At 45.1% G+C, this 22,500-nt stretch overlaps 1 protein-coding gene across 1 annotated transcript in view; it reads right to left on the bottom strand.

Annotated features, from left to right (window-relative positions):
• The window catches only part of sema5a (sema domain, seven thrombospondin repeats (type 1 and type 1-like), transmembrane domain (TM) and short cytoplasmic domain, (semaphorin) 5A), a gene marked incomplete at both ends in the record, with an annotated part of 94,538 nt that overhangs the window by 69,789 nt on the left and 2,249 nt on the right, over positions 1-22,500 (bottom strand). Inside the window, 2 exons of the mRNA XM_080542732.1 lie at positions 10,315-10,360; positions 15,243-15,342. Coding sequence (XP_080398858.1) covers positions 10,315-10,360; positions 15,243-15,342 — 146 coding nt within the window. The remainder of the gene's footprint in view (positions 1-10,314; positions 10,361-15,242; positions 15,343-22,500) is intronic.

Genomic DNA, 22,500 nt, shown 5'->3' with positions numbered 1-22,500 from the left:
TGCTATCCTGGGACATACCATCTGGCCTGACCCCCCCTCTCGCCCACATTCACAGCCGCCCCCCCGCCAGCCCTAGCCCCCCAGCCCCCATAAGCAGCCCTTTAATGGTCAAGTCCATGTTATCACAGAAGGTGCTGTGTGTGTGCTCCACCCATTCTATTAGTATTTATGCCATGGATTTAAATGGCAGGGAGTTATTCCCACTTGGTAATTGAATTAGCAACGCTTCCTGAATTTCTGGAGGAATTTCGTTAGCCCACTGATTAACATGGGTAATTGTCTCGCTGACAGAGCATAATTGGGAGAGACAGGCTGATGAAACACTCCACAGGGGACAGGGGCTTTCGCCTCTTGCCGTTGGTGGGCTTCTCGCCCGGATAATCTGAGTTCTACTCTTTTTTTCATATTTTTTCTGAGTGGGGCAGTCCCACTCGTATTTTCATTTTTATTGTGACAGAGATAGTAGAGATTTGACAGGAAGAATGGGTGAGAGAGAGAAGGGATGACATGCAGGATATGTCCGCGGCCGGAATCGAACCGGGAACCCTGCGGTTACATGGTCAACGCTTAGTCCGCTAGGCCACCTAAGCGCCCCCATCTGAGTTCTACTCTACACGCTAAGGGCTACAATAGGAGGGGGAACGAGGAAAACGTGGCACAAAATCCCTCTGACACACCAGCCCACCATTGCTTCTCTCATAGGGAGATGACGTATCGTCCATGTGTTGACCTCTGGCTGACAGTCGTCAGTTAAAGAGAGAGGGAACGGCCCGGAAAACACATCAGCTATTTTAGCTCCTACCCATCCTATTCAGTTTGAACAATAGGGCCAGCAACATCCAAACACATCCCACCTGCTGTAGTGCTCTGATCCACCTTACTGTCTTATCTAAACACTGAGCCTGGAGCCTTTGTGTTGTCTGGATTGTTTGGATTCTCTGTCTTGGAGGAAGGAAACAAGCTTACTAATGATGGATACTGAAACAGGAAGTCCCGACGAGGCGCTCCCTAAACCGTTAGAGAGCTCAACAACAGGAGGACAAGATGGAACACTGAGCTTTAAACCAGCCCAGGTGATCATTCATCACCCACGGCAACACAATGGGATGTGAACACAATGCAAATAGGGAGCAGACGATTAATCAATGCCCCCACACTTCAGTAGGTACGGTGTGCAAAGGCTCATGGGATGCCTGTCGTGGCAGTGCCAAGGCTGATTCTGCTGACTGAGGTTGGCAAGGGGGGGGGGGGGGGGGGGTTAGGGTACTGGATACATACATCTCATTAGGCTACAGTGGCCTACTCCTTCTCTCTCCTCCTCCCTCTCCCTTCCTCCTCCTCCTCCTCCCTCTCCCTTCCTCCCTCTCCTCTCCTCCTCCCTCTCCCTTCCTCCTCCTCCTTCTCTCTCCTCCTCTCTCTCCTCTCCTAAATTTGCACTGATGTGAATGTACTTGGAACAAGAAAAGCTTTAGCTGTTTTCAGATCAGTATACATGAAAGAGAGAAAGCCACTTTAAGCAACTGAGATGGAAGGAACATTAACCTTCATCAGGGCCCAGAGAGAAGACTACATTTCTCTTCCCTTCCTTAGGTGGGACAACCCCCCCCCCCCTGCCGCAATTGTTTTCAATTATTTGTTTTTTAAGTCCCTGTTATCGTGTATACACCTATGCCAGTACCATTTGAAATTGTTTACGAAAGCAGAAACGTTTTCCATTTTTTTCTAAAGGCATTTCAGCATTCTCAAAGTGTCCCTTTGAACACAAAGCGTTCCAAAAAACACTTCCTCAGAAGACATCTTATAGCGTCGCGACTGAAACCATCCCTCGCTGGCACAGAACAATCAAAAGGAAAGAAAAAATCCATGAAAGTGGACTCGCTCAAATCCGCTCAAAGAGGAAGAAACTAACGGCAACAGACTCCTCTAAAACTTCATCCCTTTTTTCTCATAAAACATCTTCAGTTCTGCATTCTGTGTTATGTCTGGTATTCTTCATTACTGGCAGGCTGGCTGGCAGGCAGTCAGGGGCGTTTACTGAAGAGATTATGATACCCAGGCTCGAGCTTTATCGATCTACTGGGGCTGAACTCAATATCTGCAATAGCCTAGGAAAGACCGAAAGCGCTTAGCTACCGCTCCGAGTGCCACCACTCTCAGACAAACCTTCAAACAACAATACCAAAAGTGCCAGAGGCTCCTTTTTTCATTTTAAGCGGTGAAGGGATTGAAGGGAAATTAAACAAATTGAATCAATGCTGTAATGTTTAGACCACCTACTGCCACCCGGTGGTAGACTCGATACACTGTCAAGAGTCAAGACCCGGTCATGCGCAGTCCGGAGTCAGTGAATGCAGATGCTGTAATGCGTGCACATCGAATAACTAAAGAGTCCAATTGATATCCAGTGTGTGTCTCATCATTTATACATTATATTCTTGCTACACGTCAGAATATCACAATGGCGACGAGGATTCAAAGTGGAAACGCCACCAGTGTCGATTTTTGAAGGAGGAAGAAGAAGAATCCGTCCGGAAAAGTCGAAGTGAGTAGTTAGCTAGCAAGAAGCTAAGCTAAGCTACCCAGGCTAACGCTAGTATCATGCAGTCGGCATTTTCGGGCCACATGGCCATACAGCCATTCGACACAGAAACCGATCCCAGTTCGCTTGGAACGCGATGGAACAAATGGATCAACCGATTTGAAAATTACACCGTAGCCACAAACATTACTCAAGAAATAAGGAAAAGGGCACTGCTGCTTCACTTAGCTGGAGAGAGAGTCCATGATATCTACGACACGCTGGCTGACGACAGTGATGACTATGAAAACACAAAGACGAAGCTCCACGGATATTTCTCACCGAAAAAGAACACACACTACCTTGTGTACAAGTTCAGACAAGCCATACAGCTTCCCGGTGAGTCTTTAGACACATTTCATACCAGACTGAGGATGCTAGCTAAAGATTGTGAATTTGCAGATGCAGACAGAGAAATAGTCGCGCAAATAATACAGAGCTGTACCTCATCACGGCTGCGCAGGAGAGCGCTCAGAGAGCCAAACATGACTTTGACTAATATGTTAGACCTAGGGAGAATGTTAGAGATCTCTGAACAACAGGCAGAAAGCATAGAAGAGAAGGCTGTCACCGCAATCAATGCACTGCATCTCAAGGGCGCCAAACAGCAACATGCAGCATACAGGCACAAAGAGAAGAGTTTGCAATGTAGAAACTGTGGAGGAAATTATCCACACGAGGGTGACTGTCCAGCCAGAGGGAAGGACTGCAGGGCCTGTGGAAAGCCTAACCACTATGCCAAACACTGCCGTGGTCAGAAATTTGCACATCAAAGCCAAGAGGAAGACACAGCTCACTACAAGCAGCGGAGCACTAAGAAAGTGAACCAGGTGACAGCATGCTCCGAGACCAAATCAAGAGACTCATCAAGTGGAGACGAAAGGTATGTGTATGTAATCAACAGCACAAGTATACAGCAACCCCAGACCAACATCAAGCTGAATGGTGTCAGTGTTAAAATACTGATTGATTCAGGAGCAGCTGTCAACATAATTAATGAAGATGTGTTAAACACACTTGACCCAAAGCCTATGCTCAGCACAGCCATGATCAAAATATTTCCATATGGGTCCAACAACGCTCTACCTATCATTGGTAAATTTGCATGCAAAGTACAGGCTACTAACAAGCGGACAGAGAGTGTGTTCTACGTTCTCAGAGGCGACGCCGGACAATCTCTGCTCAGCTACGCAACTGCCAGTGAACTAGGGCTGATCCAGATCATCAATATGGTGAACACGCCGCCAGTGATGCCACCCAGTGGGCGTACTGTCGCAGATGAGCTCGTGCAGAGCTACCCAGAGCTTTTCACCGGAATCGGAAAGCTGAAAGACTTCCAGGTGAAACTGCATATAGACCCCGACATCCAACCGACGTGCCAGCCGCACAGACGGGTCCCTTTCCATGTCCGTCAGAAGGTCGAGGCGGAGCTTCAGAAGCTGGAGAACGACGGTATCATTGAAACTATATCTGGACCAACACCCTGGGTTTCCCCGATCGTCACACCACCGAAGCCAAAAGACCCTGATAAAGTCCGAATCTGCGTTGATATGCGTCAGGCGAACACAGCAATTCAGCGAGAACGACATATCACCCCAACAATGGACGATGTAATACACGAGCTGAACGGTGCCAAGGTATTCTCGAAGTTGGACCTCACAGCAGGCTACCACCAGCTCGAGCTGCATCCAGAGAGTCGTTACATCACAACGTTCACAACACACCTCGGGCTAAGAAGATACAAACGCCTGAACTTCGGTATATCATCCGCCGCTGAAGTGTTCCAGAACGCCATCTGCCAGACGCTGCAAGGTATACCGGGCGTGAAGAACCTCAGCGATGACATCATCATCTATGGCGTCTCTCAGGAAGCACACGACGACACTCTGAGAGCAGTGTTTAAAAGACTGAAAGACAGTGGTTTGACACTCAATCGCAACAAATGCGAATTCAACAAGCAGCGCCTTGAATTCTTTGGGTTCATTTTTTCTGCCGACGGGATTTCTGCAGATCCAAAGAAGGTGTCAGCCATTCACGACGCCAGCGACCCCAAAGATCCAGGTGAGATCAGAAGTCTTCTGGGCATGGCCAACTACTGCGCCAGGTTCATAAAGGACTACTCAACCATCACTGCACCGCTCCGTGGGCTCACGAAGAAGGACGCTCCGTGGCAGTGGGGCAGTGATCAAGCTACGGCACTCCAGACGCTCAAGGACAGCCTGACGAGCGACACAACAATGTCATATTTCGATCCCAGGAAGGAGACGGAGCTCATTGTTGATGGAAGTCCGGTGGGGCTAGGCGCCATCCTCTGTCAGAAAGGAGGAGGGGGAGAGAAGCGCATCATAGCCTACGCCAGCCGCGCACTCAGTGATGTAGAAACGAGATACTCGCAAACAGAACGTGAGGCCCTAGCCATCATCTGGAGCTGCGAACATTTTCACCTGTATCTGTATGGACATCCATTCACCATGGTAACCGACCACAAACCATTGGAGATGATATGGAATAACCCGAGATCAAAACAACCTGCACGGATCGAGAGATGGGGCCTCAGACTACAGCCGTACAACTTCAGAGTGGAATATAGAAAAGGAGCTGACAATCCAGCTGACTACATGTCTAGACACCCTCTCCCGGTACAGTCGTCACAGAACACAAGAGCATCCAAGGTTGCAGAGGAGTACGTTAACTTCGTAGCACTTCAAGCAACACCCAAGGCGATGACACTACAAGAGATACAGCGAGAGACATTGAAAGACACACTCCTGCAACAGGTCAGTGCACACATCAGAAATGACTCATGGCGTTTAATCACAGACCGCTCACCAGGTGCTGCTGCACTGAAACCATACAAGCTCGTCAGTGATGAACTCACAGTGTCCACAGGTAACGACATCATACTGCGAGGCACCAGGATTGTCATACCTGCAGCTCTACAGCAGAGGGCGCTGCAGATTGCTCATGAAAGCCACCAGGGCGTAGCTAAGACAAAGGCCCTACTCAGAGAAAAGGTATGGTTCCCTACCATAGACCAACAGGTAGAGACCATCACCAAGACCTGCCTCCCATGTCAAGTGAACACTCCAGCTACCCGGACCGAACCACTCAAAATGTCTGAGCTGCCAGACGCACCATGGCACAGTGTTAGTGCTGACTTTTATGGCCCACTCCCATCGGGAGAATATCTGTTAGTTATAGTCGATGACTACACACGATACCCAATTGTTGAGCCAATTCGATCTACCTCAGCAAACACAGTCATACCAGTCATGGACAAAGTCTTCTCCATGTTTGGAATCCCAAGAATTGTTAAGACTGACAACGGACCTCCTTTCAACAGCAACCAGTTCGCTGAGTTTGCCACCTACCTAGGGTTCAAGCACAGGAAGATAACACCTCTATGGCCACAAGCTAATGCCACAGCTGAGAGATTCATGCCCACCGTCGGGAAAGTACTCAGAATCGCCCAGATGCAGAGGATGCCATGGAAACAACAGCTGCACGTCTTCCTGCGTGAGTACAGGTCCACTCCCCACAGCACGACGAACACGTCACCTGCCGAGTTACTATTCCAACGGAAGATGACCACCAAGCTACCCTCAGCAGACACAATCACCATCCCTGCTGACGAAGAGATACGCAGAATCGACAGAGAGGCCAAGGCAAAGATGAAAGCTCTCTCAGATGCTCGACGACACGCTACGCCTTCTGACATCAAGCCAGGAGACACCGTCCTGTGTCGTCAACCAAAACAGAACAAGCTTACTACGCCTTACAACGCAGAGCCGCTCACAGTAATCGATGTCAAAGGTTCCATGATAACAGCTGGAAGAAGTGGTTACACCACCACTAGGAACAGTTCATTCTTTAAGAAGATTGTCCGAGACAACCCAGACACTCTAATGGACTTAAGTTCAGAGGTCAGTGAGGAAGTAGGCCCAGCTACGCCTCCACCCGCACCTCCGCCGAGGTATCCAGTTAGGGAGAACAGACAACCTCCCGCATACCTGCGTGACTTCGATTAAAGAGCAGGAGTACCAAAGGACTGTTAACGTGTTCTTCCGAGTTAACAATGTTCCAAGTTAATGGACTGTTTGAATGTTATGCACTTTATCATGTATTAAAAAAAAAGGAGTGATGTAATGTTTAGACCACCTACTGCCACCCGGTGGTAGACTCGATACACTGTCAAGAGTCAAGACCCGGTCATGCGCAGTCCGGAGTCAGTGAATGCAGATGCTGTAATGCGTGCACATCGAATAACTAAAGAGTCCAATTGATATCCAGTGTGTGTCTCATCATTTATACATTATATTCTTGCTACACGTCAGAATATCACAAATGCGACTGAGAGCATTGGTACGAGGGCGTTTATTTATTTTCCCTCTCCACACTGGAATGACCTTGGTGGAGGTTTGGAGTCGTTTTTCATCACATGTTTTATGCATTTGTGCATAAGAGATCAAGCCAGCCACCTCGATCATATGTTAATTATACCCCTACTCTGTTTTATTTTTACGTTTTTTTTTTTTTTACATTAATCGTGTACTGCACAAGTACAGCTCGCAGCGTTAAGCTTCATCAAACCACGCACAGATTTGTTTATTTATGTTAACATTGTGTGCAAGGCAAGCTAAATCACTGCCAAAGGGCTTGCACCGACGGTATTCATACATCATGATGGACTGAAATCACACATGGGTCTTGTGTGGGTGGAGTTTGTAGGTTATTTTCCTGTTTGTAGGTTAAACAGTTAACTGTTTTTCTTTTCTCAACATCTTCAACATCTAGACAGCCAGAAAACAACAGCAACAACAACAACAACAAAAACAATAAGAACCAATGATTATTCTGGCAACACTTTCTTTGGACACACACACACACACACACACACACACACACACACACACACACACACAAACAGGCTTAAGTTTCAAATGCCAGCCATATCCTCATTGCAAATTCATTTGATGAATCAGTAATACACACACTGCATTGGAGCTGATCGGCGATGGCAGGGGAGAGATTCACTTTGTTCAGTCATACTGAACAACAACAACAAAACAAGAAAGAAAAAAACCCGTCTGATAAATCATGCCAAGGCTGCCACCAAATCTCAGTGCAATTAATCCCTCATTCTACAACGGGAGGAGAGAGAAGATAGAGAGGAGGGGTGGAGAAGAGAGGAAGAGACAGCGAAGGAGGAGGAGGGCGAGTGGCACCCACCGTGGCCACACAATAGAACTTCCACCACTTCAGCTCAGCCCCCTTGGGGCTTAAATAGCTAGCTCCTTAACTCTGAACCCCTGGACCAGTCACATGCAAAGCAGGGCCTATAGTCCCTGGGTCAATTTAAATTGGCAGTCGTCCATGTCGGAGATTACTAGGGCCTTGTCTCTCCAGGGATGAAGCCTTGGGGGGCTAGGGGATTGATAAGGCTAGAGGAGTCTCCCCCCCCCTCGCTAGCGAAGCAAAGGGATGAGATAAAGGAGAAGGGATGATTGGACCAGGGGAAGAGGAGGGGGGGGGGGGGCTGGCGTGGAGCCTTTTTAATAACAGGGTCCGGGCCCACGAGCGACGACAAAAGAGAGACTCCCCGCGGATCGGCGCTCCTCTATGTGGGGGGTCCCTCCCTTTCTTGTCACCCTTTCTCCGTCTCGCCGTCTGATCTTCCCTGTGTCTGTCGCTTTCTCTAATCTCCTCTATCTGGCCATCTTCTTTCCCTGTCCTCATCTCTCGCTTCTTCCCGTCTTCCGCCTTTTTTGTTCTTTCACCCCGGCTCCCCTCTCCTACTAAAGCCAATCTCTTTCCTATTCACTCCAGCTACCTTTCCTTCCCTCTTCCCTCCCATTCTCCCTCTCTCCGCCCTCCTCCATTCCTTCCACCCACTCTCCCGTTCTGCCCCCCCCCACCGCCCACCCCTCACTCTATTCTGCCTTGGTATTTGAGAGTGTAAATTGCCAGCGTGTAGTCCTGTCCAAACCATCAAAGGACGGCTGCTGCTTTCCTCTAGGAAGGGGTCCAAAGGAAATCCCTAACGTGTCAATGTTTGCTTGGTTACTCCCTGGGTTACAAGATGCTTAGCTCTGTAGGGGGGGCAGGGGTGTAAATTCACGGATAAGCATAAAGGGGAGATAAAAGTGGTGTGCTCTGGAAAACGGTTACGATACTATCACGGGAGGGAGCGAGCAGGGATATGGAAATGTGAGTGTACATTTGAGTGTACATCGAGTGGTAAGATTATTATGTTCCAAAATGTCATCTCTGGTCCCCCAAACACATTTTCCGGTTTTTGGCAATGGTGCTGTTTGAATAAATGATAACCCTCTAGACCAGAGTCAGAGGTGCATGTATTTCACACTATCAGAATAGACAGAAAAATGAAAGACGACTGTACAAAAGAAACCAGATTAGAGACCAGACCTGAATAGACTGGAATGCAATAGAGTGAAATAAAATACTTAATGAAAATGGCTCAGTTCAATTCAGTTGGCGAGAGACGTGGTATAACAGAGCAGAGGGAGAACGAGAGTGAGACTTTGTCCTCTGGCAAAATGCAAGAACACAAGGTGTAAATAACCTAGCAAACTATAAAACTTATGAAGACAGCAAAATGGAGGCTTTGGACCACAGGAATGTCAAACATAGCCAGGGGCAGTCTCACAAGTGCTTTTAAAGGGTGGTTGAATGACTAGGGCATTAACACATGCTACTGTGACCTGTTAGCTGTTAGCATAGCTTACCTACCCAGCTCCTGCTCCGTCGTAGCTAAACATCTGAGGTCTCATGATTCCACGCCTCATGACAATATCAAATAACAACCCGTTCTTTCACCACCTGACTTATCCTTGCCATAATTTTGTCATGATCCTCTTATAGTGCTTCAGGCTAGGCGGACCACTCCAGGTACAGACCACCCCTAGCTAGAGAATCAAGGACCCCAATTGAAATAAGCCAGTGGCTTTCTTGGGTTTTTATCCTGTTAGTTGACCTTGTATGTAATATGTACTTTCATGTACCTACTTCTGCAAATCTTCTAATAAAGTTTTCAATCAATCAATCAAAGCTTGAAACCTTTGGGTCTGGCTAGTGAGCAGAAAGATAAGTACGCCACCAGCTACACTCTAACAATAATAGCCACTTCTGAACTGTTCACTTCTACAGTACTGTCTGTCTGCTCCTTATCTGTCGGTCCATGGTTCGTCTTCCTAATTTCCCTGCACCTGTCTCCTGTACTGAGGTGCATTAGCGAATTCCCACACGCTTGGCTTGTATCTGTTTTTCAAATATTCAATATCATATTCATCATGTGATGTACAAGTGCCATGACGATATCAAACGAGAAGCCATTCTTTCACTTACTAGCACCTGACCTGTCTCGTAGCCTACAGTACTCAAATGTTTGAACTGGAAAAATTACTTGCAGAACTAGGGTTTCTGTCTTTTTTGGATAGTGTTTGGAAGACCTTGGCGGCTGTGTGGTTCCAGTAAGTGTTTCTGTAATTGCCGTGTCCGCACACACAATCCCTCCAGCACCTGACTGTGGGTTCACTTACAATAACTGTGTGAGTCAGACAATTGAAGGGAAAGGAGGGAGGAAGGAGGAGGAGGAGGAGGAGGGAGAGAGAGAGAGAGAGAGAGAGAGAGAGAGAGAGAGAGAGAGAGAGAGAGAGAGAGAGAGAGAGAGAGAGAGAGAGAGAGAGAGAATAGAAGAATAACTGGTAACGGCTCACCTGAATCAATGTAAGGTCCTCCAGATTGAGCCTGAAGAGATGATTTCTGAGAGGAAAAGAAAGATAAGGGCACAAGTTGAAGGTCTTTGTGAAGAGGACAAACCTGACAAAAGATAAGTGGATGGAAAAGCATTTCTGGTAAGAGGTGGTAAGAGCTATCAATCAAATCACAATGAGTTATTTGTACCTCATTTTGTTTTTTCTGGATGTTTTTTTCCCCATTATCAATCCGTTCAAGTTCACTTATCTTTCTGGTGACTATAAAGGAATCATTCATATAGAACTGCAAAAAGGAACCAATTCAATTACAGCACTATACGATCATCACATCGCTCAAGGATTTTTGAAAAGAAACATGTCAGATGTGTTTTCATACTTATTCCATCATCAACTTACAGTTTTTTACGATTGCTAACTCACCATGTTCAATACTGAAACCACAGTTTCACAACTCTTCATACAGTCTGCATTCGTAAGACTCATGTTGGCCAATGACTTCATTCATGTCTCAAAAGAAGCTCGTTCAACCACACACTGTCAACAATGTTCACTCAGAAGCATACACTGTCATTCATAACATTCTGACTTACAAAATACTAACAACAGGGAGCATTACATAGTTTGAATGATTTTCACAAGAATTAATATTTCATTATAAAAATGGTTTGATTTATAGTAATCATAGACAGAATAGTTGACTGTAAAACTGTAAAGTATTAGGCAACAAGAATGAATCAGAAATGCCCCAATTTGCTTTTATCCTTTATCCTATCTTTTGCTTCTATCCTTTACTGTATTCTATCGTTTATCCTTTTTTTTTTTCAGTATCTTTGCAGAAAGTAAGTTACGGTACATTTACTTCAAAGTACACTACATTTACTTGTGTAAAATGAAAAGTGAAAAATAAAGTGGAAGATGCAAAGTTCAAACAAAAACGAAAAACTGAAATTCCAGGGCTACAATACAATAGCAATCACACCAAAAATGTCTCACTCCTGAGGGTTTTGGTCCACCCTCTGGTCTGCATATGGTCACATCTAATGTCTTCCCTGGCAATGCATCTAGTCTATTTCATTTCATTGTATATATTCTGCTACTGTAATATTTTCTAGACATTTCAATATGATTACTGCAAATAGTGAAAATACCACCGCTCATCCCTTATGAGACTTTGCTGAGGTGCTGGAACTGAAGAGTATCAATAGAGTGCAAAATAACAGCATCTGCACACTCAAAAACTGTGCAAAAAAACAGTTTATTGCGAGCTTTCTGTCATATATGATAGGAATATGATTACTGCAAAATTGCACCAAATAATTCAGTTTTGAACGTGTTCTTCAGAGTTTTGAACACAGTATCTTAGCAATGAAAAAATGTGTTGCAAATACATAGTATTTTGCAAGTGGGGGAGTTTGAATGAGAGAAGTGTTATGGCATTTGGAGAACGTAGTCATTGAATGCATTCTGTATGAAAGCAATGCACAAATCACAGAGAAAGAGTCACAGTTTTGTTCACATGGGTTTCTGCTCTGCTGACTGTATGAAGAGTTGTGACTCTGTGGTTTCAGTATTGAACATGGTGAGTTAGCAATCGTAAAAAACTGTAAAGCACATATGTAAGTACCCTGATCCAATCCTAACCTTCACCATTCTGGGGAGAATAACCCTCCGAAAACTAATGTTAGTTCAGCATTTCCAGACATCGTCATTCTACTCCTTGTACTCCATGCCCTTATAAAAAAGAACACAGCCTGCAGACTAAGTCATTCTTAAATGACATTGACATGAGCATCTCTTTGTGTATTTGTGTGTGTGTGTGTGTGTGTGAGTGTGTATGTGTGTGTGTGTGTGTGTGTGTGTGTGTATGTGTGTGTGTGTGTGTGTGTGTGTGTGTGTGTATGTGTGTGTGTGTGTGTGTGTGTGTGTGTGTGTGTGAGTGTGTGTGCACATGCTTGTGTATACAGTAGTAGTAAAAGAAACCTTAAGCCCGCAGATAAAAACTTCACTTCCAGGAACACTTGCCCGAGGCATTCTTGAATCACCGCCCCTGAAGGACAACTTTTCATCGTAAGGCAACAAACAAAATAGTTTCTTTGGTACTTACTTATACAATAGAATGCTTCCAAACTTTGTAACATTCTCTAAAGAGAGTGTGTGTCTGTCTACTCTGACTGTTGACTATGAATGTCACAGGTTGTACTGTACGACTTCAGCATTACGGCATCATCGACATTATGTCTCCACGCAGTAGGTCATTCCGCATCTTCTGGAATCTAATCTACATTCACTTTACCGGCATGCTAGCTTTAACTTAATGTCAGAGAAAGAAATGGATCTGGGTATTGATTGTTGGGAATACTATACACCAGTCAAAACCCCCTCATATGAAACAGCACAGACACACACACACACACACACACACACACGCACGCACGCACGCACACGCACGCACGCACACATACACACACGAGACAGAGACACACACATACACACAGACACAGAGACACACACATACACACAGACACAGAGACACACACAGACACAGAGACACAGAGACACACACAGACACAGAGACACAGAGACACACACAGACACAGAGACACAGACACACACAGACACAGAGACACAGACACACACACACACACACACGCACACACACACACACACACACACACACACACACACGCACACACACACACACACACGCACACGCACCACACACGCACACACACACGCGCACACACACACAGATCCATCTTATGGAGAGTGCCTATCACACACGTTCTGCTGTGGCTAGGACCCTCTTTATAGTATTGACATCTGCATCGATCCCTCTTTAGTTCATTTATGACTCGAGCCTCTCTCCCTCAGGCCAGGGCCATCCATAGGGTCTGTCAAACCCTGTTTAAAAGTTCCAATTCCAAGGGGCGTCAGTCGGGTACCGAAAGTTCCAAGACAATTACAGTTACATCTATCCCTGCCTGATTTCTGAGTGCTTCAATCCTAAACACTATGTCATAGTCTGACTAGATCCACACATAAAGGCTTGCCACAAGTTTTTACCATCTGACTTTTTCCAAAGGGTTTAGCTATGGATCGAAAGTGTTCCACTCCATCTCTTATCTATGGGGGATGGAAGATGGGGTTTGGAAATACTAGGTGATGTCTACTTAGGTGATGTCTGTCTGTCTGAGATAGCTCCTACACTGTGACCTTTCCCCTTACACTCTGGAGAGCAGCTCCTCAGAGCACAGCCCCTCTCCGCCAAAAGGACAAGCCTTGTCCCAAATTGCCACCCGCCTCGCCCCCATGGCAGTTCCTCTTAGATCGGCTCCAGCCTGGGAGACCAGCTAAAAGCCTTTGGGTCTAGTGAGTAGAAAGATAAATGTGTGGCCTGGGGTGGTCCAGTGGTGTAGCACCGCGGTCTACAGTGCACACATATGCCCATGTCGCCATGGGTTCGAATCCGGGCCATGCCCTGCTGACATGCCCTCTCTCCTACTTTCCTGTCTGTCTTCACTATATCTGTCCAATAAAAGAAAAAATATGAGTGGGACTGCGTCACTCAGAAAAAAAATCCTTCTTCTAGAAAGATAAATGTGACAGCAGCCGGTGAAACCGGGAAGAAGTCGGCAAACCAACGGACCATTCAGACTTTTATTCCGAAAAATGTAAATACATTCTGCATTGTTGAAAATCAATGACACACTCGCTAGTCAAGCCAAAACATTGCAATGCATTGGATTCAGTGAGTAATCCCCACTACTACCTAGTTAGTGTAGAGTAGTGGGGATTAGTCACTGAATCCATTGCATTGCACTGGTTTTTGGCTTGACTAGCGAGCGTGTCGTTGATAATTTTTTTTTTACAATGAAATGAAATTTATTGAAATTTTTGTGAATAAAAGTTTGAACATTTTGATTGGTTGACGACTTGTTCCCGGTTTCACCAGCAGCTGCTGTCACAAACGCGCCAGGTACACTCTTACAATACGTGAGCTTATAATTATAAGGTTCTATCTCCGTTTAGGGTAGTTCAGAGATATTGAGCGTCAAGTGTTTACATTCCATTATGTTTTGTGAGATGGAACCTTTGTATTTTATGAATTACTAACTCAACAATTTCAACATTTTAAAAATAACACCACACAGGCATTAATAAACACCTAATGGATCAGATTATGTAAAAAACTAAATTTTGACAAAAATGGAGATAGAACCTTATAATAATTCTAACGTCACGAATAGCCAGAGCGAGTCTGGGTCAGTCTCAGGGCCGGACAACAGTCCAACCGGCTATAGCCGTGCCACTTTCTGAACCGTTCACTTCTACAGTACTCTGTCTGCTCCGTATCTGTCAGTCCAAACTGTCTTTCCAATTTCCAGTTGTTCCATTTCCTTGCGCCTGTCTCCTGTACAGAGGTGCATTAGCAAATTCCCAGAGCTCGGCTCGTGTCTGTTTGTCTTGTACCTTCATCCCCCCGTCTCCTCTCCTATCTCCAGCGGTCTTTGTAGACAAAGGTTCATATTGGCAACCAAAGCCATTAGCTGAAAAATGTGGAATACACGCACTCACACACACACACACACACGCATGAGCGCCCACGCACGCCCGCACGCACGCATGCATGCACACGCGCGCACGAACTCGCTCTCTCTCTGGCTACTTGCTCTGTTCTGAGGGTTTATCTGAGCCCCGATCACAGTCAGATCTGCTTCAAAGGAGAAACACACACTCACACTGCTAAATTAGAGTTGATGCTCGTGACATAAACGATGAGCTTCACTAGAAATCAGCTAGAGATGCACCTTTTTTGGGGGGTGTGTAATGACAGCTTTGATCAAACACTGTAGTTACAACGGACACACGGACGCCTACACGCATGCACACAAACACACACACACAGAAACAGACACAGATCGGGTTACCTGGCTCCCACAATCAGTTCGTTCTGGCCAGGGTCAAAGGTCAGCTGTGAATAATCCACCGTCCCCTCGGCCCTGAACCTGTGCATCCACGGCTCCATGTCTGCCAATCAGAAGGAAGGAAAAGACACGTTAGCCAATCAGAGGATAGAAAAAGATGAAGGACAAAACATTGTTTAGCTAAGGCAGAAACTGTACTGTATTCAGTTGTTGATTGATTCATTGATGTAAAGGATAGAATTCAGCTTAGATTGAGTTTAGTCATAGCCATACATAGCCTTTCATAGCCATACATAGGCATACATAGGCATACATAGCCATACATAGCCTTTGTTTCACAGCTCTGTAATGTAATGTCTATGTGCACTTGGATTGTTTTCAATGCTTTGCCAGCTCTTGCTCAGAAAAGATGTTCAAACCAAAAGAGACGTCCTCGTGGAATAAGGATTACATAAAGACAAAATACTGTGGGTTAGCACTCATTGTACCTATACTCAGAGAGACTTATACAGCTTAAAGTTCCCTCTATCATCCACCCCCGCAGATAGATGCTGAATCTTGTGAGGTATGTGAGGTTAAAAGCCTCGCTCAAGGTTACAGCGGCAATATGCCCCACCTGGGCTTTCAACCAAAGTCTTCCAGTCCATTTCCTTAATCACCACTGTAACTCACACTAATGGCTACTGTACATAGAGTCAGTATGTGGAAAGAGACTACATGAGAGAGAAATGGAGAGATTGTGTCTCTACAGTGTGCAAACACGCACGCACGCAGACACACACACGCAGACACACACATACACACACACACACACACACACACACACACACACACACACACACACACACACCCACGCTTATGTCTAACCCTAGACACCCAGAGACGGCTTACCCTCAAATATGCCTGTCGCCATGGCGCCCAACCCATTAACCCCTGGCCAATAGAATCAAAGGCCCCTGGGGTTGACGAGCGATGAAGACTGGTCGTCTACACTGACCTGTAACCTGATAGGTGGTGAGGTAGGCATGGGGCTATGCATGCTCCCTATCTCTCAGCAGCATAACATTGCCCTGTAGTCACAATAACGTATCTTTATACACTGCTAATAGGCAGTATTGTATTCTAAAATCCGGAAAAAAGGAAAAAAAACAGGAAATAGCCTAGCCTAATAATGTTGTGCTGCTTTTTGAGGCTTCAAAACCCTGTTTAATGCTAGAGAGACACTTCAGAACTATTACCATGTCTGGGCGGCTTTGTTGACTCCGGATGCACATCTATTTCTGTACCTGCATGATTTCTGATGTCTCTCACCCAGCATTGACTGAAATGAGCTGTCATTAAAGCTGTGAGTCCAAAACAATATGTCGACACGAAATAAACCTGTCAAAAGGCATCTTGAATGAAATCACATTAGCTGCTTAACTGCATCAAAGTGTTGTTTTCCTATTTCAAGCTTGGGGTTTTCAGACCCATTCTACGTTGTAAATTAATACCGGAGACATCAACACTATGAAACAACACATATGGAATTATGTAGTAAACAAAAAAGTGTTAGACAAACCAAATTATGTTTTATATTCTTCAAAGTAGCTACCTTTAGCTTTGATGACAGCTTTGCACACTCTTGACATTCTCTCAATCAGCTTGGTGTGTGTGTGTGTGTGTGTGTGTGTGTGTGTGTGTGTGTGTGTGTGTGTGTGTGTGTGTGTGTGTGTCAGTGGAAAAGGAAACTGAACACCACCCAGCATTCTCTTCTCTAGAATACGTGGGAGAAAACCACCCAAAAAACATATTCTGGTTTGTTTAACACTTTTTTGTTTACTGCATCATTCCATATGTGTTCTTTCATAGTTTTGATGTCTTCAGCATTAATCTACAATGTAGGAAATAATATATAAATAAAGAAAAACCATTGAATGTTGTGTCCAAACTTTTGACTGGTACTGTGTATGTACCAAAAAATACTGTTTTAAACCCACCTGACAAACAGGGAACCAATAGTACTATCATAGCTGTACACTAACGTCATCTGTAAAAGGACTGAATCAATGTTAACCAAGGTACTTCTCTCTCTCTATCCTTACACTCTCTGGGTAGTTTATTCATGATATAAGAATAAGTTAAGATGGGAGGGGGGGGGGGGGGAATCGTCATTAGCGTCAGTGAAATAAGTATCAGAGAGATCATGACAAATTCAAGCGGAGAGATTTCATTTAAGATGATTAAGGGCTGCCTACCCTCCTAATTCTACAAGAGGGACAAACCCGTGCTTGCGCATTGGGCTCGTTTTTCATAGGGTTGCTGAGCGTCTCCGGCATACAAATGTGGCAGAGACGCCCCCGAGGGAACGTGAGCCTCAGTTACCCACAGTCTCGCCCATAAATCTCCTCCGTCACGCCAGGGGAGTCTCACTCAGGGGAAGAATTCAGGGGCTTCTTTAAGTGAATACAACACCACCCGGAGGATTTATGGTTTTTATGACGAGACGAAGGACTCATAACCATTCATAAGCATTCATAAGCTGAGCCCGATGAGGTTCCCCAAGGCTCTATGGTTTTTAATGAGAACCAGGCACTGTCAAATATGGGAGGAGGACATGAGGAGCTTGCAGTTTGGTCCAGTAAGGACAGAGAGAGAGGAACAGAGAGAATTGTATTCTTAGTATTGCTGTCCAACACTGAGACATCCTGCAGAGGGGATTGGGGGGGTTTTGGTGTTGAAATATTTAATAGTAGTTTTTTTTTAGGAGGGGTGGTGTTAGCTGGTTTTAGGGCCCACTGAAGAGGATTCAAAACCATTGAACCTAGAGTGAACCCTTTTTTTAGGAAAAGGGGAAACCAGGGAAGAAATCAAATTTTTGGACTATTCGGTGAATGTGTTTTAAAGATGGTCTTTTACAAATACCGTATGGGCCATCTGCCCCTATCCACGGCCCTTTCCATGTTACACTGACTTATATTCGTCGCTCCTTAAAATGCATGTGGGATAATGTAATCGCATCATTACTGTGCTTGTACTGCAGCCGACTGGATTGGAGGACTTGGCTCCGGTTGAGACGGATCCGTACACACACACACACACACACACGGATCGAGAAGGGAACTCAGAGAACGCCAGCCAGGACTGTCCTGGCATGGAGCCAAGCCCCAAAAACCAACACATCTCCCCCAATCCTATCCCCCTCTCTTTCTCTACCCCCAAAATAGAACCCTGCCTTTCTCCAGCTTCCATCACTCACGCCAGGTTTGTTATTCAGGGTTCTGACACTTGTGCGGTTGACACAAAGACAAAATGACAGGATACATAAATATTTACACCCAGGCTTCAGAGACTACGCAAGTCTTCAATCTCAGAGCACTCCAAAACTCCTACAGTTCAGCACAGCCTCCGACCAGGGACCTGGAACAATAGCAACATGTGGAAGCAATTGTGTGAAAAGGTCTCTATGACTAACTAGGGGGTAGTGTGACTGGTGTACATGTGGATGGAGGGGCCTATTCAGTCTAAATGCAGTCCTGTGGTAGAGAGAACGACACGACTGACAACTATCCTGTCAAGTCGTCTTGAGGGGACGGTTCGGTCATACAGTCAGAAAATAAACACCTGCTCGATTTGAGAAGACGTTATATAAACGAGGACCACGGAGATGAGACTTGACCCGGTCAAAGACCTCTCTGTCCTTGGAAAAATTTGCCATTTGGCATTATTTTAGGGAACCAAAACAAGCCTATTTTATTGTTTTACTGAGACTAAGATTACAGGACAGTGGAGGCTGAATCATGTGAGGGCAAACCGCTCGGAAGCCGCAAATAAGTGTGCAATAAAATATCTACATCTAACATGTACTTGAGAGCATAACTGTTTTAAAGGAAGAGAGAGAAAGAGACAAACATTTAACAAGATGACCTAATGCTCTCTTTGTATCACTTAAAAAAGTATCAAAATGTCTTTGAAGTTTGTGGTTGAGAGATATACAGAAAGGCTCCACACACACACTCCAAAATCCTGTGCTGGGTATTCAAAATGTAATGGTGGTGGGTGATAGGGTTTTGGAGAACAAATAGAAGATCATTTATGTAACTTGACTGGACTTAGTGGGCTGTAAAAAACAATACCCCCAGAAGACCAATTAAACTGGCATTGGTCTCTCATCGCAGATGTAACACCAGATAACGGGTTCCCAAATGTGTTTATTTTTCCTCCGCTGAATGCATCTCTCTAATGATGTGTTAGTCTGTCAGGGGTAATAAAGGCGGACATCTATTCACCGCACTAAAACAATGTCTGTCTCGCCGGAGCCTAGGGGAGGACACCTTCTGTCTGACACGACACTGTAATGACATTGTTTACAGCCCGGTGTGCATTGTTATTCAGACTTAAACCTACACACTGGAACACTTTATTCATTTCCCCCCGGAGCGTTCGGTGGTGACAACTGTACGATCCTCCACTCTGAACTAATTGTATTTATGAAAAAGAAAATAATTAGGGATTAGCGTCTGTTTGAACCTTGATTTGATCCCATTACGGGTCGGATTTGAAAAGTCCCTCCCTACTTTCGGAAATCAGATGTTTTTCTATTAAATATTATAGGTATCATTTCTATCATCGTTTCTACCCTGTTGGGAGTTGTCCAGCGACACGAATATACACGATACCTGAGTTTGAGAGTTTATTTCATTCATGAAACTGAATAAAAAGATTCATAACAAATAAAGCCTATGAATAAACATAAACAGATTTTTGGAATTAGATTTTGGAATTATAGTCTAATGTTCATTCTAAATGACCATAGGAATCTGCTATATTCTCTATATAGTCTCTGGTCTTTCTTTCAAAGAAGAATGGGTAACATTGCACGACCGTTGCATTTAGCTAAGTGTTGTGCAAAGTCTGAACAAAAAACCTCCATCCCCTGTGGGGCGCCTCTCTTGGGTGGCAGGCACACCCTTTAGGCCAGCCCACAAGCAACCCACACCACAGAGCAGCACAGTGTTGTCATTGCAACATTTATAGAGCCCTATTCAATCAAACACTCCTTGTCTCATTCTTAATTTTAACTTTCCCTAGTCTAGAATGGAGGAAGATTGTTACCATTGACCTTGAACCGCAAGTTTTTAATTGAATGGCTCCCTTCGCTACAGAGGCGTGACGTAAGCGGACAGATGTAGGTCCAAGCTGGAGAAGCCCTAGCATGGGCAGCCCAGTGTGGGCCCCCACAGCACACTGGGCCCCCACCACAAGAACAGCATGGTCCTGCAGGAGGGGTAAGGCTTTTTTCTCTCTGGTCTTTGTAGTTCTCCCAACAGAAGAGAAGGAGGGACACACAGCCATCATCATCCCTGCCAGTCTTAAAGCTCCCAGGACCAGGGATTACACTACACCAAGGGTTGTGACTCATACAGCGTTTAAAGAGAGGAGAGAGGACAATAATAGGTTTTAACGACGGGCTGCTGTGTGTGTGTGTGTGCGTGTGTGTGTGTCTGTGTGTGTGTGCGTGTGTGTATGTGTCTGTCTGTGTGTGCGTGTGTGTCTGTGTGTGTGTGAGAGAGAGCAGTGATGACTCATGGCTTTGGCGTTAATTATTTAAATCAAATCCTGAGTTTGGCTAGGCTCGGTGCCCGCTTTGTGTAAACGCTGAATAATAAAGTAGAGTCTGCTCTCGTAAGCTATCACAACATACAGGGGGGTATTTATATTATGCATGTTATGATCCTAACATTGACTGTATAGCTGGGTTAGATCAGATCGTACAGTCGTCCGTACATATCTGTGTAATTACAAAGGTTATTGGAGTCAAACTCAGCTACAGAAAAGGGCAGTAAAAATGATGGGGATGCAGAAGGGCTCTTTAACAAGGCTACAGAGACCCATTCTCCTGCAGCCACAGATCAGCTCCGGGGGCGACTGGTGTGTGTGTGTGTGTGTGTGTGTGTGTGTGTGTGTGTGTGTCTGTGTGTGTGTGTGTGCGCGTGCGTGTGTGTGTGTGTGTGTGTGTGTGTGTGTGTGTGTGTGTGCGAGCGTGCGTGTGCGTGCGTGTGCGCGTGTGCGTGTGTCTGTGTGTGTGCGCGTGTGTGTGTGAGTGTGTGTTTGCCTATGTGACTTGATGGTGTCAGGATCCTCACCCGCACTAAACGCTGGGAGCACATCACCCTTCCCCACCCTGCAACAACTTAATTGGCTCCCCATAAAACACAGAATCTCCTTCAAGATCCTCCTCCTCCTCACCTTTAAGCACTCCATAGCCTGGCTCCTGTCTACCTACTCCACCCCTACACTCTGCACTGCACGTGGGCTCCGATCCTCTGATGCTGATCTCCTCATCATACCCTGCACCAGTGGTGTAGTCTAGTTTTTTCTAGTGGGTATACTGTGATTTTTCCTCTTTCTTCATATCAAGTATAGAACAGAGGTATAGATATCGTTTTTGTTTGGTATTTTTTTTACTTTTTGTTAACATGCGTAAGTAAAATTTTGTTTTTAAATGTTTCTATGTCTTGATTATGCACTTGTAAGGGGAAAACCACTAATGTAAAAAGGGAAGGCGCATTAATATAGTTTTTTGTTTGGTACTTTTGAGTTTTCTGTTAAGATGCGCAAGTGAAATTTTGTTGTTGTTGTTTTTGATTATGCACTCATGAAAAAAATTAAAAAAGTAACAAAAAAGTAAACATGCATGTAACAAGGGTAGGCGCAATAAGCCATGGCTTCAGCTTACACCTTTTTGGTCCTGGTACGCATTGTGACTGTGTACATTTTTAAATATATGTATTGTGAATTGTATAAGGGACCAAAATAAACATTCTCAATCAATCAATCAATCAATCGTTCATTTCGGAACGGCATGAAAATACATCTGCGCTAGCTGTCTAACGTTATATACTGTATCTAACATTACATGTTATAAGGCTGATCTGTGCATGATAGTGCTGGATTTGGACATATTTCATGTCACATTTCCCCACCGTTGATGGTAAATGATGCTATAGTCAGTCCCAATGGTCCAAAAGTCAAGTGCTTCGTAACACAAACGGGGTGAATTTTATAAATGAGTGAAAAGTGTGAAAGTTCTGTCACAAAACGCTGTTACGTGTCCTCGCACATTTTTAAGTGGGTATACGGAAATCCTTGGCCTTTCCTAGTGGGTATACGGCGTAGTCCTGCGTATCACGTTGATGACACCACTGCCCTGCACTAGGCGACGCACACTTGGTGACCTTTTCTGTCGCTGCACCCACGCTGTGGAACACAAACTTCCACC

The sequence above is a fragment of the Nansenia antarctica genome, assembly GCF_963989245.1.
Source record: "Nansenia antarctica genome assembly, chromosome: 12".
Classification (NCBI taxonomy): Eukaryota; Metazoa; Chordata; class Actinopteri; order Argentiniformes; family Microstomatidae; genus Nansenia; species Nansenia antarctica.
Note: the sequence above shows the minus strand (reverse complement) of the source record. Positions and strands in the feature narration are given on the sequence as shown.